This window comes from Cololabis saira, chromosome 2 (assembly GCF_033807715.1).
Source record: "Cololabis saira isolate AMF1-May2022 chromosome 2, fColSai1.1, whole genome shotgun sequence".
Lineage (NCBI taxonomy): Eukaryota > Metazoa > Chordata > Actinopteri > Beloniformes > Belonidae > Cololabis > Cololabis saira.
The window spans coordinates 9,697,303-9,710,488 of NC_084588.1; the positions used below are offsets into that span (position 1 = coordinate 9,697,303).

General features: G+C 39.6%; 1 protein-coding gene across 1 annotated transcript in view; it reads right to left on the minus strand.

Annotated features, from left to right (window-relative positions):
- The window catches only part of si:ch211-186j3.6 (neural-cadherin), a 361,581-nt gene that overhangs the window by 87,992 nt on the left and 260,403 nt on the right, over window positions 1-13,186 (minus strand). The window contains exons 28-30 of the mRNA XM_061737325.1: window positions 8,655-8,782; window positions 4,101-4,228; window positions 963-1,086 (exon numbers count right to left, since the gene is read on the minus strand). Coding sequence (XP_061593309.1) covers window positions 963-1,086; window positions 4,101-4,228; window positions 8,655-8,782 — 380 coding nt within the window. The remainder of the gene's footprint in view (window positions 1-962; window positions 1,087-4,100; window positions 4,229-8,654; window positions 8,783-13,186) is intronic.

Sequence of the window (13,186 nt, forward strand, 5' to 3'; positions counted from 1 at the left end):
TGTTCTCCTAAGACCACTGTTAACATACGTCTGAAAGCTTCAGCCCAGCAAAGCAGCAAGCCTTCGATCGTACGCAGGGGATCACACTGGCTGTTAATTATTAGTGACTCGGTTTTTCCACACAGATTTGTTTTGCATTTTGACGTAGTTTTTCAAGAGAAAAAGAGAAAATGACCCCGTCAATGTGTTCAGTTTCATCTAAGGTTGCATTTACCCTGTGAAGTAAAAGACAAGACAAAGACAGAAAGAAAAAAAATACATTTTCCTGACACTTTAAACCTTAAAGCCTTAGACAACAAGGTTGTCTCAAATATAAATCACAATTATCTCTTTTTTTTTGGACAAAAATGAGGTAGATAAAAATAAAAAAGTAATAATAAACATCTCACATTTTGTTCAGAAAACTTAGTGTCTGTATATTTTGGTTGTCTACCTTTTTTTATATGAATGTCAGCTATAGCACAGTCAACCAGTTTGAAATGAAATGAGCAAAACTGAACCGTAAGTCCTAAGTTCACCGAAACGTCCAGATTCAGAAGGCTGCAGTTTCATGCATGGACTTCACACCAGAGACCTCGCTTCAACAAAACGATTCTGGCTCAGTTGGGGTCGGCCTTGGGCATTGTCACGGGGGAGAATGAAGCTCCTGACGTTTTAAACTCCAACACAACACCAGAAGGTTGAAGTCAGACAGGGCAGAAGCAGAAAAGGCCGATATTCCATCCCACTCTCTAAAAGCTTGCGAGCGCTGGTTTGAAAATACTTTGAGGTTGCAGTTAAAAGTATAAAATGCCCTTCTTACAACACACAAGGGCACTGTGAAGGTGGAACGTTGTTACTAATCCATTTATCAGTTGGAGTGCAGGTGTGAGTTTGAATTTCAGCCTGCTCGCTGATGTTGAAATGGTTGTTTGCTCATGTGTCGGTGTGCATGTGTGACATTGTACGATGTAGTCAGTTACCTTACTGTCCACAATGAGGTTGCGTATGCAGCCGGTGAAATGTTTGTGCTGAAGTTGAGGGTAGATGTAGGGAATGTCCTCGTTCACCCCGCCGAGCTGGAGCACTTGACTCATGTTCAGGTGTCTAAAACACAAAGGCACACACACACTTACACACACATCAATGTGCATGGCAGACACGACATTTTTTGAAACATTGGACATAGACACTGTGGCAGGGTGGAGAGGTGGATGGGACACGCGCACCTGTGTCCCATCCGCCTGAGTGGATCTCTCCATCCTGCCTGCCTTATAAGGCGGAGCTGGACAGCAGAAAAGGGTTCGGAGGAGCTGCTGTCATGCGGTGTGCTTCTGCACTGTGTGTGGTGTTGGTGATTTAACAGAATAAAGGGTCTGCACAAAACTCCGTGTCTCTCCATCCTTCGGGCGGGCCCCCGTAGCATCCACCCTGCTACAGACACATTTTTAGTAGTTACTGTTTTAATTTTTAATTCTTGCAAACTGATCAGCCACATAACATTTAACAGAGGGCATTTTTTTCTGACATACTATTAAATGCAATAAATGACTTGCATCAAGATGTATTTTTCTGATGGACGATGGATTGTGTTTTAGTTCCTTTCAACCACACAGTCTCTTCAACAAACCTAATAGCAACTAAGAGTCATCATCATTTATAAACTGTTTCTTTTTGATTAAAAACTATTGACTACAATTTTACAGCTTCAGACCTAGTAACATTTACCAGTCGCCTCCCCACAAACAACACAGCTGTATTGCAGTCATGCACTGGCGTTAATCCAGCTTGGGATCTCCTTTTCTAAGCAATCCATCAATGAAACGGCAGTCGGAGCTTTGTATAAACTTTCCAGCTGCATGGATTTCCCCAACCGTTTTGGGTGCTGAGTTTCATTACAGCACTTCAATAAAATTGAATGAGGAAGAAGTTGAAAGCGTGTGACAGGTGGAGCTGCGGCAGCCTGCTGCACACATGGCTGGCGGAGAAGAGCTGCAGTGGACGCAGCCAACCCAGACCAAGTGAAGATTGACCTTCTTCTACGTACGAAATAGCAAATTATTCTAAACAGATTACATTTGTCATCTGTCACATTTATGCAGTGAGCATTTAAACTATGTGAGGATTTGACAGGAGAATGTAAAGGATTTTACTAACGTAGATACGAGGATGAGGGGCAAGTAAACCAACATCAGATTATGTAGAGCTGTTCTGATGAAATGTCAGTCTTAAAAAAATAAAATAAAAAGAAGTGATATCCTGTGTCTCAGATAGTTTCCTTCTTACCAACAGACAAGCCTTTTCATGTTATGTTCAGTTTTAGGCCTTAATAAGATTAAGCTATTAAAAAAATTATAATTATTTCATAATAGCTACATCATTTTTCTTTTATCTTTAGATAAGTTAAATAGGGTGTTTTCTTGATACCACAAAAAGAGTCCTTTAAAGGTTGAAATCCAAAGGTTGTGTTTTTTTTTAACCATATAAAGCAGTGGTCCCCAACCCCCGGGCCGCGGCCCGGTACCGGGCCGTGGGTCATTTGGTACCGGGCCGCACAGAGAGAAAAAAATAAAAATAAATAAAAAATAATTTTTTTTTTATTAGAAAATAATTTCTGTAGCATCCCCGACTGATGGTGGATGACTCTCAAACTGATGGTTCACAATGTTTTTATTCCTTGGATGTAAATACACTGCAAACACACCGTAAGAGCTATAAAGGAATAAAATAAAATAAAATAGTTAGTCTTTCTACATTCATATAAGTTTAACTTAAATACAGACCGATGCAGCTGCTCGCTCGGTTGGCAATAAAGCTACCACAATACATGAGCGACCAAACTCAAGCTGGACATAAATACGGTATAAAATTTGCACAAATCCTCATCAGCAGGTGCTTTTTGTGTCAGTTAGGCTCCACTTCAGCATTCCTGATACTAGTTTAGTCTTTCAGACAAACTTTCTACTGCCGTTAAACTTATACCGTTAAAGTCCGAAGCGCCGGATGTTTACGAGGTCTCGGTGAGACGCCTTCAAAATAAAAGCACTAAATATCGGTCTACTTAATATATAACAATAAAATAAAAGCCTGGCTTTAAATAACGTTAATGAGAAAACAAACATAAAAACACATTTATAGAAACACTGATATTATAGGTAATTTACAATTTCCATTATTTCATTTTATTTCTTCAAAAATGATGTTTTTTATTATTATTATTATTATTATTATTATTATTATTATTATTATTATTATTATTACTACTACTATAGCGAAAATACCACAGTTTTTAATGCCGGTCATTTTATTTAGTTTTTATCAGCTACACCTTTAGATTGGGCCGTGAAAATATTGTCAGACATTAAACCGGTCCGCGGTATAGAAAAGGTTGGGGACCACTGATATAAAGGACATTTTCTATTTATTGATTTATTTGGGTCATAAGGTGCTATAAAGGGAGACAACAAAAAAGAAAAAATACCACCCGAAAGGGTGCAGGTTGAAACAAAAGCGTATTTTACAGACACTTGATACAAAACAACTTAGAATTCTAGAAACATGAAACATTAAATTAACAAAACATGACAAAAGCCTGAACCTAAGGTTTCCAAATCTTAATTAGACAAAATGATCATAACTAAGTCTAACATTTAAAAACATGAGAAAAAGGAACACAGTTGTTTCACAAATGCCATCCCTAAATAGAGCAACATCTGTCACTTATGTTTGCTCTGAATTTGGATTTTCGTGAACAATCCTGTGCACCTGAGCTCAAACCAACTCTTTCTGACTTCAAGCAGCTTCTGAAATCAGTGGGGAAGCACATTTTTATGGACTTTATACACTATTTAAATAGTTTTATAGTCAAGCAAATCATCAAATTTCAAAGTATGTAGATGAGCAAATATTGGATTTATTGATTTATAATAATTCGATTTTTGCTTTCTTTTGTAACGTATAAATTGGTTGAGTGTTAAATGTATGTCCTCCCCAAATAGACACACATCATTTAGCGCAACACAATATAGACATAAGGTATTTAAAGGGTGTAGTTTTTAGAAACACAAGCAGTCGCACTTGAAAAAGGTGTTCATGTATGGCCAGTGAAATGTTTCAAGTACCTGTCAGTGTTGGGCGTGACGCCCGTGGCCTCACAGGAAGAGTGGTCCTCCGTGGTCAGCCAGCTGCCCACGCCCTCCATCTCCATCACCGCTGCACCCGAGCATCTGTCCAGCGTAAAACGCACTTCCTGAACAGAGAGAGACAGGAAACGTGTGCATTTATCAAGCAGTTGTATAGATTGATGTTACGAAAGAAAGCAAAGCCCTCGTTTCCTTGCTTCATGACGTCTACCTTGTGTTGCTGTCGGTTGCTCTGAGACTGAGAGCCTCATTACAAACGTGGGAGCAGCACGTGACTTACTTTTATTTCTTTACTACATACAGGATTACTCCACTGCTGGTTGGGGTAACAGCAGAGACGACACAAGTGAACTGGTCTGAACAAATAAACTGATAAATAAAGCTGCAGGCGCTGATTCCAACCACGGGGCAAATCTGTTTAATGACTGATTTCTTAAACAAAGGAAAAACAGGTTAAACCATGTTAATCTCTCTCTTTTTTTTTTTTTAATCTTGATTAATCTGCTTGGTTATTTTTTTTCTTTTTGCACATAGGTCATGACACCTTACATCACACTAAAGGAGATATTGATTGTTGGATGAGATCTCCTTTTTAATCCAATGGTATTTTGGGAGATAAACACATGACATAATATAAAAAAAAGAAAACAAAACAAAACACCATGTCAAAACAAGTTCAGTCACAACAATCTTGAGTTTATAATTGATATTATTTCAGATGAATCTATTGAGGGGAAACTCATCCTTCAGAATTATAATGAGATAATTATTCTTTAGCTATTATTTGGCATTTAGTTGGCAGATTATGTTCGTGCATAAGTGACATTTATAAGTGACATTGCTCATGGATTTAACTGCTTAAATTTCCAAAAAGCAGCTGAAACCCCTGCATGGATAAGCTGCTATTGATCATTCAGAACAAATTAAAATATTGATATTTGATTTAGAATAATACCATTGTGATGCAGAATAAGCCCTGTTGTAATGTATAACATTTCAATGCTAAATAGCACTCTATGCAATTCAGACTACTGTTATCATTTTGAGACAATTTGCCCCATGTTAATGCATGGATTAATGTGACTCCGAAGTTGTTTCATCTTAACATGCACAATTAAAATAGCAAATGAAACATACAAATAAAATATTTCCATCCATGACTTTTCTATAGCACGTTCTTTCTGTGCAGGGTCACGGGGTCTGCTGCAGGCTATCCCAGCTCATTACGGGTGAGAAGGTTACACCCTGGAGACGTTGCCAGTCCATCACAGAAATAAAACATTTATTTATTTTTTTAGACATAAATAAATCACACACACAGAAATGTGTTGCTACCATTCCATTATAGAAAACCCCCCACAATGGTCACTGAATAAACTAAAACAGACAAAAGTAATAACGATTCACTGACGAATGAAAATCAGACACTGTTTTTGAACTGTGGTCCAACAGAATTATTGAAAACAAAAAAAAAACAAAAAAAAAAAGTTATGAAGCCATCTTGGACAAATCAGAGAGTTGTCTGAGGACATCAGAAAGGAAAATAATCGAGCATGGTGTTAAAGGTAAAGGCCATAAGACGATCTGCAAGTAGCTTAACAGTTCTGTGACTTCAGCTGCAGATTTAATTCAGAAGTTTAGGGTCCATGGCACTGAGATGGTTAATGTGAATAATAACCAAAGATTCCAGAGCAACTTCCAAAGAGATTCAAGGTAAACATGAGATAACACTATGAGATAACACCATACGTCGCTATTTGAGTCAAACTGGACAATCGAGGGAGGACTCTACTGTTAAAAGCAAAACAGCCAGACTGAAATTTGTCAAACGGTCACAAAGTTTTTGGGAGTACAGTATGTCCTTTGGACAGAAAAGATAAAACTTGAACTTTTAGGCAAGTCACAATCGATTGACGTTTACAGATGCAAAAATTTAGCATTCAAAAAAAGTAAAGAAGGACCTGTAGCTACTGTGAAACTGGAGGATGCTCAGTTATGTTCTCTCAAAATATAAGTTGTTTTAGCCAGTTTTATTAGTTTTTTTTTTTTTTTTTTTTTAAATGGTCCTGTTGAACCACAACAGGATCGTATAAATACCTCACTGTTCACTTAGACTTCAAAACAGACTTCACTGGAGATGCAACAGTGACACTGTCTACAAGAAGGGAGAGAGCAGACTTTACTTCTTGGGACTATTAGGTCCTTCAGTATATGTATATATGCAGCAGGATGCTCTATATCTTCTGTTAGTCTGTTGTGAAGAGTACAATCACATTTGCATCCACATCTGTTGGAGGACCAGCACCAGAAGCAGTGACATAAAGCAACTGAACAAACTGATATGTGCATTCCTCTGTGGGAGGTTGCCCTTTTCAACCTCAGCCCTCTACCAGAGGCCTGAGAGCTTAAGGGTTCTGCACACTATGTTTGCTCATCCTTTGACTGTGCTCTTCTGGACTTTTCTGATGTTGTTCCTGGGATCTGCTGGAGCTGCTCTCCCTACCTGGAGGAAACAGGTCCAAGTATTCCAACTACTATTGCCACCACTGCTGTCTACACCTTCCAGATCCTCTGTATCTCCTCCTTCAACCCTCGGTACTTCTCCAGTCTCTCGTGGCCCTTCTTGATATTGCTGTCACTTGGGATTGGGTCTATCACCATTGCTCTCTTCTGGTGTTTGTCGACCACATGTATGTCCAGTTGGTTAGCCGTGGCCAGTTTATCGGATCTGACAGTCCCACGTGATCTTTGTTCTTTCATTTTCCACCACCCGTGGATGTATCTCCCACCTTGACTTTGGTGCCATACTCAGTAGAGGTTTCTGTACACTATAACCACTAACTGGATGTCTTGTTCCACATATGCTTAAACTGCCAGCATCCTGCATACCATTATTATGTGGGCATGAGGTCTTGTCTGGTGTGTAAGACCCTGGTATATATCGCTCTTTGCTCTCAAGGCCCAATCTTGTGTTGCCATGATTAACGGCTCCATGCTGTCCTCCAGTCCAGGCTCTTCCAGCCATTGGTAGGATTTCTCAATGTTAGCCACTTCTTCAATCTGATGACAGCACATGTCACGGAAAGGCCTTATCTATCTATGATGGTTTCTCCTTTATCACTGGATTGTTTGTTGTCTTAGACATCCACTTAAGAGCGTATCCTTAGGGGACATTTTCTTTATGTACTCCTGGATCTTTGTTGTTTCATCCTGGATGGTGGTTTTGATGCTCACTCTCCCTCTTTCCACTTTGTGTAGAGTCTCATGGTGTTGGACTTGGGATGAAATCCTCCGTGCATTGTATGGAGCTTCCTTGTCTTGATGTCAGTGGCTTCCACCTCTTCCTGTGTCCAGGTTACTATACCAGCGAGACACCTTATTACTGGCAGGGCATACGTGTTGATTGTTCTTCAGGATCTACCTCACTCTTTTCAGGTACTTGGCTGTGGTCGACTTCCTTGCAGCCTCCTTGTAGTTGCCATTTGTCTGCAGAATCACCAGGAATTTGTAGTGGTCCTGAACATCTTATATGTTGGCTTGTGGTACAGTAGCTCAACCCCGTCAATGTGATCATTTTGGCCCTTTTAGACACCAATCGAGCGCATTTATCCAACCCAAATAACATGCTGAAAAAAAAAATTCAAAAATACTTCAGGCTATTCTCACTTATTTGCAGAAAAGTTTAATTTAAGTATAATTTAATTCACTTAAAAAGATTTTAGGATAAAAGTGTGAAAGGAGGGCTATTGCAGTCGCCTGTCTCAATCTTAACATGATTTTCTGTTTGAACTTGGTTGTTCAGAAAATGTAATAACATGAAATCGCTATCATCTTTCCTTAGATCCCTGAGTATTAAAAACAAAGGGCTTTCATATACCCCGATGGGTGAAATTTGAAGTCTAGGACGTGAATTAGTCATATTAACAAGATGTTGAACTCAAGGAACAATTTGTGTCTTCACTCAGTTTCACTGAAAGAAAAATGGTGATCTACGTCAGATCTGCAAAAAAGAAAAAAACACAACCCTGTGCTCTGTTTATTGCTGCGTGTCAAAGTCAAAGTGTGCATCACCTTCACCCTTGACCACCGTGAGGCTGCAGAGTTACTGAAGCTGAAACCAAACCTGGAATGACTGCAGCTACAATATCCGTCCAGGACGGCAACCACACAAGCTTTTTTGACAAAACACACTCAGCACAAGTATAGTTTATAACTGTTATATGTGTAACATCAGACGACACAAAGAGACCAGCTCATGGATATAAACTAGCAGTCCAGAAAATAGTTACATCTGTACTTTTATATTGCTTTCATTTATGTTATGTGAAATAGCTAATATTGGACAATTTGGATGAAAAGCAGTCAAAAGAGGTTTCATATTATGATGTTCAATGAAAACATTTATTACAGACAGACCTGTGGTTTAAAAGCAAAACCAAGCAAAATCTGAGAGTATGGAAAACAGTGTGACAACGCTTGCAGCTTATTAAATAAATCAGTGGTGGTTGGTGTTACATAGATGAAGAGTCCCACCTTACTGTTGCTGCGGACATCCAGCCGATGCCACCGCCTGTCTGCCACATTCACGTTGCCTGGCAACTGTAGAACCACTGTGCCGGAGCCATGGTTGATTTTTAAGGTAGGGGTCCCATCTATTAGCTCTAAATGGAGAAGGGGAGGGAGGGAAAGAAGCAAAATTGGTTTGGGCTGAGCTACTTTCTATTGAGAGATGCTATTTGAACAGGTTTTTTTCAAGGTTGTTAACAGCAAGTATTTGGTTCTGGTGGTCAAATATAACACTGAGACCACTGTACCCAACATGGCAAACAATCTGTGAGTAAAGTATCGTATATAAAAAGAATACAGACTGATAGTCTGATGAACCAAAGTATCAACACTGTCTCTGTATATGAGCTTTGATGAGGATTATTGCACAGAGGCTGTTGTGATGTATTTTCTTTGATTGCAGTCACCAAACAGACAAAAGTTATTACATTCTATTTCCTGACTTGCTCAAATGGGAAATTAAAAGTTAATGAGGTGGTTAAGGAAGTTGGTGTGCTTTGCACTGCATGTAAGGAACTATGGGTAGGCATGTCGACACATAATTAACACCGAGCATCTTACTGTTTGGTAAATTTGTGCACATGTACATGGTGCCTTTTTGAACTCATCTTCCACTCACCAAGACACATCCATGTTGTCTACGTGCCCTTCTGGCATGTGGAGGTGCTGAGATCGATGTACTAACCGTCAAATTGGTGGGCAACTGCTCCAACACCTGAGCCTTGGCAGCCCTGGCTTACTGTTTCTACAGAAACTGGAGGCTGAACATATGTTTTACTTCATGCTACAGCAGCTTGTAACCAGAGATTTGAAATAACTTTTAAATTCCAGTCTCCGGACATGGCAGAACCTAGTGACCCTGGAATGACATCCGTGTTTCATTTCATATCGTGCAGTTCAGAGTTTGTGCCCATCAACATTATCAGTCTTCATTTTCTGCACAGACACCGTGAATCAATATTCTATTGCCAGATTTAGGGACTCACTTTGCACTGAAGCATTTTACTTTCAGCTTAATTTTGAAAACTCCCCGATGCCACATGAAAGCCAGCTTGAAAACGGGCGATTCAGAGTACACTAGAATCATAATTAACGCTGAAAAAAGAATTGAGTGAAAACTCTGCTGTGCATTTGGTGAACCCCCACAGTCTTTGTCCTCACGCTGGAGTCATCTGAAGTTAGAAGTCAAACAAGGATGACAAAAATCTAAATCCTCGCCCACTGCTCTTTCTCCTGTGTTTCTGACTTCAGCCGAGCTTTCGTCATCCCCCCTTCCTGAATGTCTTCACTGTCAGTCTATCGGCACTCTCTCATTTCCTGTCTTTCTATTTTACCTCCTGACTTGCTTCACCCTTTCATTAACTTTGGCACAATAGATGACACATTGAGCAGGCTTCAAATAACTGACTAATGCGTTCTACCGTCAATTGACTTTTTACTTTGTCTTTGTCAGAGACCGTTTATCAGGCTCCGTTATTACCAGCATTGTGCAGAACCGATTTTTAATGCTAATGTGAACCCTTATGACATGGACCTTGTTTGCTTTGAGCTAGACAAGCCTAAGTGTTATGATAAACAAAATGTTGCTCCTCTCTCGTGAAAGCTGTTCCTTTGTAATAGATACCACATGCATACTCTATTATGCTGCCTCTCATGTAGGTGAAAATACAAATGAAAACAGCGTCTTTTCTAATCTTTTTCTAGTCCACAAAGTCTAATTTTTGTCACCTTCTCTTTTCCTCGTAACATGCACTCACTTACTTACTTGTAAGGGGATTTCGCTGCTTGCCTGATGAGTGGCTGCTACAGATCAGGAATCATCCAAATCATTTTAAAATATTGGCTGAGGGGCAGGAAATTGACTGAATAGAGCACAGGTAATATGTTATATCAGGACAATCCAAGGCTCTCATCTTTTATTTAACTTGCATACTGTTGTCTTGAGCTTCCACCAAGATCTCGGTTATCTGATTATTTCATTCTAGTTCACTGGTTTTTTATTCTTTATCTCTAACCCTTTCAATTTCCCTGGCGCACGCTGCGCCCTCCCCACCCTCTGGCAAACGCCATCACATTCTACAGCACTATTTGTACCAATTGTACGCCTAAATGCCAAAAGTACAGGAAAATGCACGCACACACTGATGCAGGCTCCCAAAGCAGTGCAAGGAAAGCTTGGATTGTCTGAGAAAGAGAAGGAAAGAGTAGAAAGAGCCTACTTCCTAAGACGACATGAGGACAAACATAGTAAAGAAAAGAAAACAGTGGAAAGGTAGAATTAGGAGAGAAGCATAGCAACAAGCTGAGTCCATCCTGACTAAGTCATATGCATTGACCAGAAAGACGTGTTTTTGAGTCCAAAAATGCGATTTCACCATTCAGTAGTTGAGGCTGATGATGCTTGACACCCGCAGGTGCAGCATGCCTCCTGCATGTAAGATAGGCATCACAAGCAATCTGCAGAAAAGTCTAGGAGTGTTTATCCCCCTTACCATAATTTCAACTGTCATTCAAGAGATCCAGTTTCATAGTGCTCAAAGCAGGGGGGATTTAGATATTAATGCTGCAGGCAAACACCGCTTTGCTTTATTTTTAGACTTTCTCTACCTCAATATTGGTATTGTCAGTGCTGGAGAGAGCACTCTCTATTTTTCAATTTTTTGTTGTTAGGTTACAACACATACAATGTAATAAAAATACATCCTTAAAGCAGATAAAAAGTTGGCAAAAATCTCAAGAAAAGACCCCTTACTACACTCCCACTACTTCTCCAGTCCAGGTCTACTACACGTATCAAACAGTATGAACCAGTGAGTATGAACCAATGTATTTCTTCTAATTTGATCCTATAAACTATAAAACTATCATATATATTAGTTACATCTGTGTCACATTTCAAATAAAACTGGGACAGTAAGGCATTTATCACTTTGCAATTGATATTCAGGATTTCAGGTCTATTCTCTTCTTCTTCTATCCCTTCCCTGACTCAAATTGTGCAACAATAAGACACCATCTTTGCTGGATTTTTTCAACACAAATTCTCAAAACATTATGTATTCAGGAAAGGTCATAACGAAAGGAATATCACCCCAGTAACCGTTTCATCTTCTTCATCTGCCATGCCTTTGGTCTGTGCAGAATGTAGTTTTGCATTGTTTTGTTTAAATATGCATGGACGTCCCTGGAAAAGATGGTCTTGAATGCATCATATGTTGTTCTAAAATCTCTTTGTACTTTTCTGCATGAATGCTGCCATCACAGAGGTGTAAATGAGCTTTTCCAAAGCTGCTGATACAACCCCACACCGTCACACAGCCTGGGTTCAGGCATTCCTTAATGTCAAATGCTGAATGGGTTGGCCAAAGCAATCGCTGGTCGGTGTGGTTATTTCAGCTATTAATGAACAACAGTTACTAAAGCACTGCCCTCTGAGGGGTTGGAGATCATGGGAGCCCAGCTAAGACTTAGCCTCTGAACCTGTACAAACTGATATTCCTTGAACCATTTACCAATTTAATGCTCTGTAGAATGACAAATAATGCAAATCCTTTTTTCTGATATCTGTTGACAAAGTGGAGATCCACCGTCCATCTTTGCTCCTCAAAGACTCTTTTGTTACCAAATCATCCATACAGCCAGCTACTGACATCATCTGTTTGAAGTAGAAAATGCTTTTTTCCGAGCTCTGAATTGACTCGTGTTCACTTTCTAATGGGATTTGCTGCAGGTTCAAAATGTCACAGCAAATGTTTATTAACAAATCTGAAATTGATGAAAAAAGTCAAAGTAAATACAGAAGTAATTTAAAGGGCTTTTCAAAACTACTATTTTAAGTTTAGCATTTGTCACTCACTCCAACCAAAAGTGTTTTTCAAAACTCAAGCTCAATGCATAATTCAAGTGTGAAGTTTTGATTATTTCTCGTTTTTGCTTAAGTTGTTACAAAGAGTCTACAGCCTCAAAAAAACCCAAATCAAACTGAAAACAGAACTGTTCAACCTGTCTTTGTGGGATTTAGCAGCACTTACTAGAGGTGAGGTAGGATAGAAGTAGAGCTTGATAGAGACACAGAAAAGAGACTGATATGGAAGAGCGCGTGGCTGGCTGGGAGTGGAGTGGGCTAGAAGGCCAAATGCAATCTGGCATGCCTTTAAACGCCCTGGGAGCATCAGGATTAGGACAAGACTTTGCTCTTAAAGGGCTCATCCACAGGACCATGCTTCTTTTCTGCTACTCATATGTAATTCATTACTTCCTACTCGGAATGAGACAAGAGGCAGAGAGAAGATAAGAAAGAGTAAGAGTGTATAAAAGAATGCGCTACATCTACAAGACGAGCTTGATCTCCGACACAGTTGGGGGCTTTTAAATATATAAAACGTCCACCTACTACACTGTATCAGCCTGAGGATACACAGGAGTCAAACTGGGAGCATATGGACTGCATAAACAGCATTACAAATCACGCTGCTATACCCCCTACCACACAGACACTT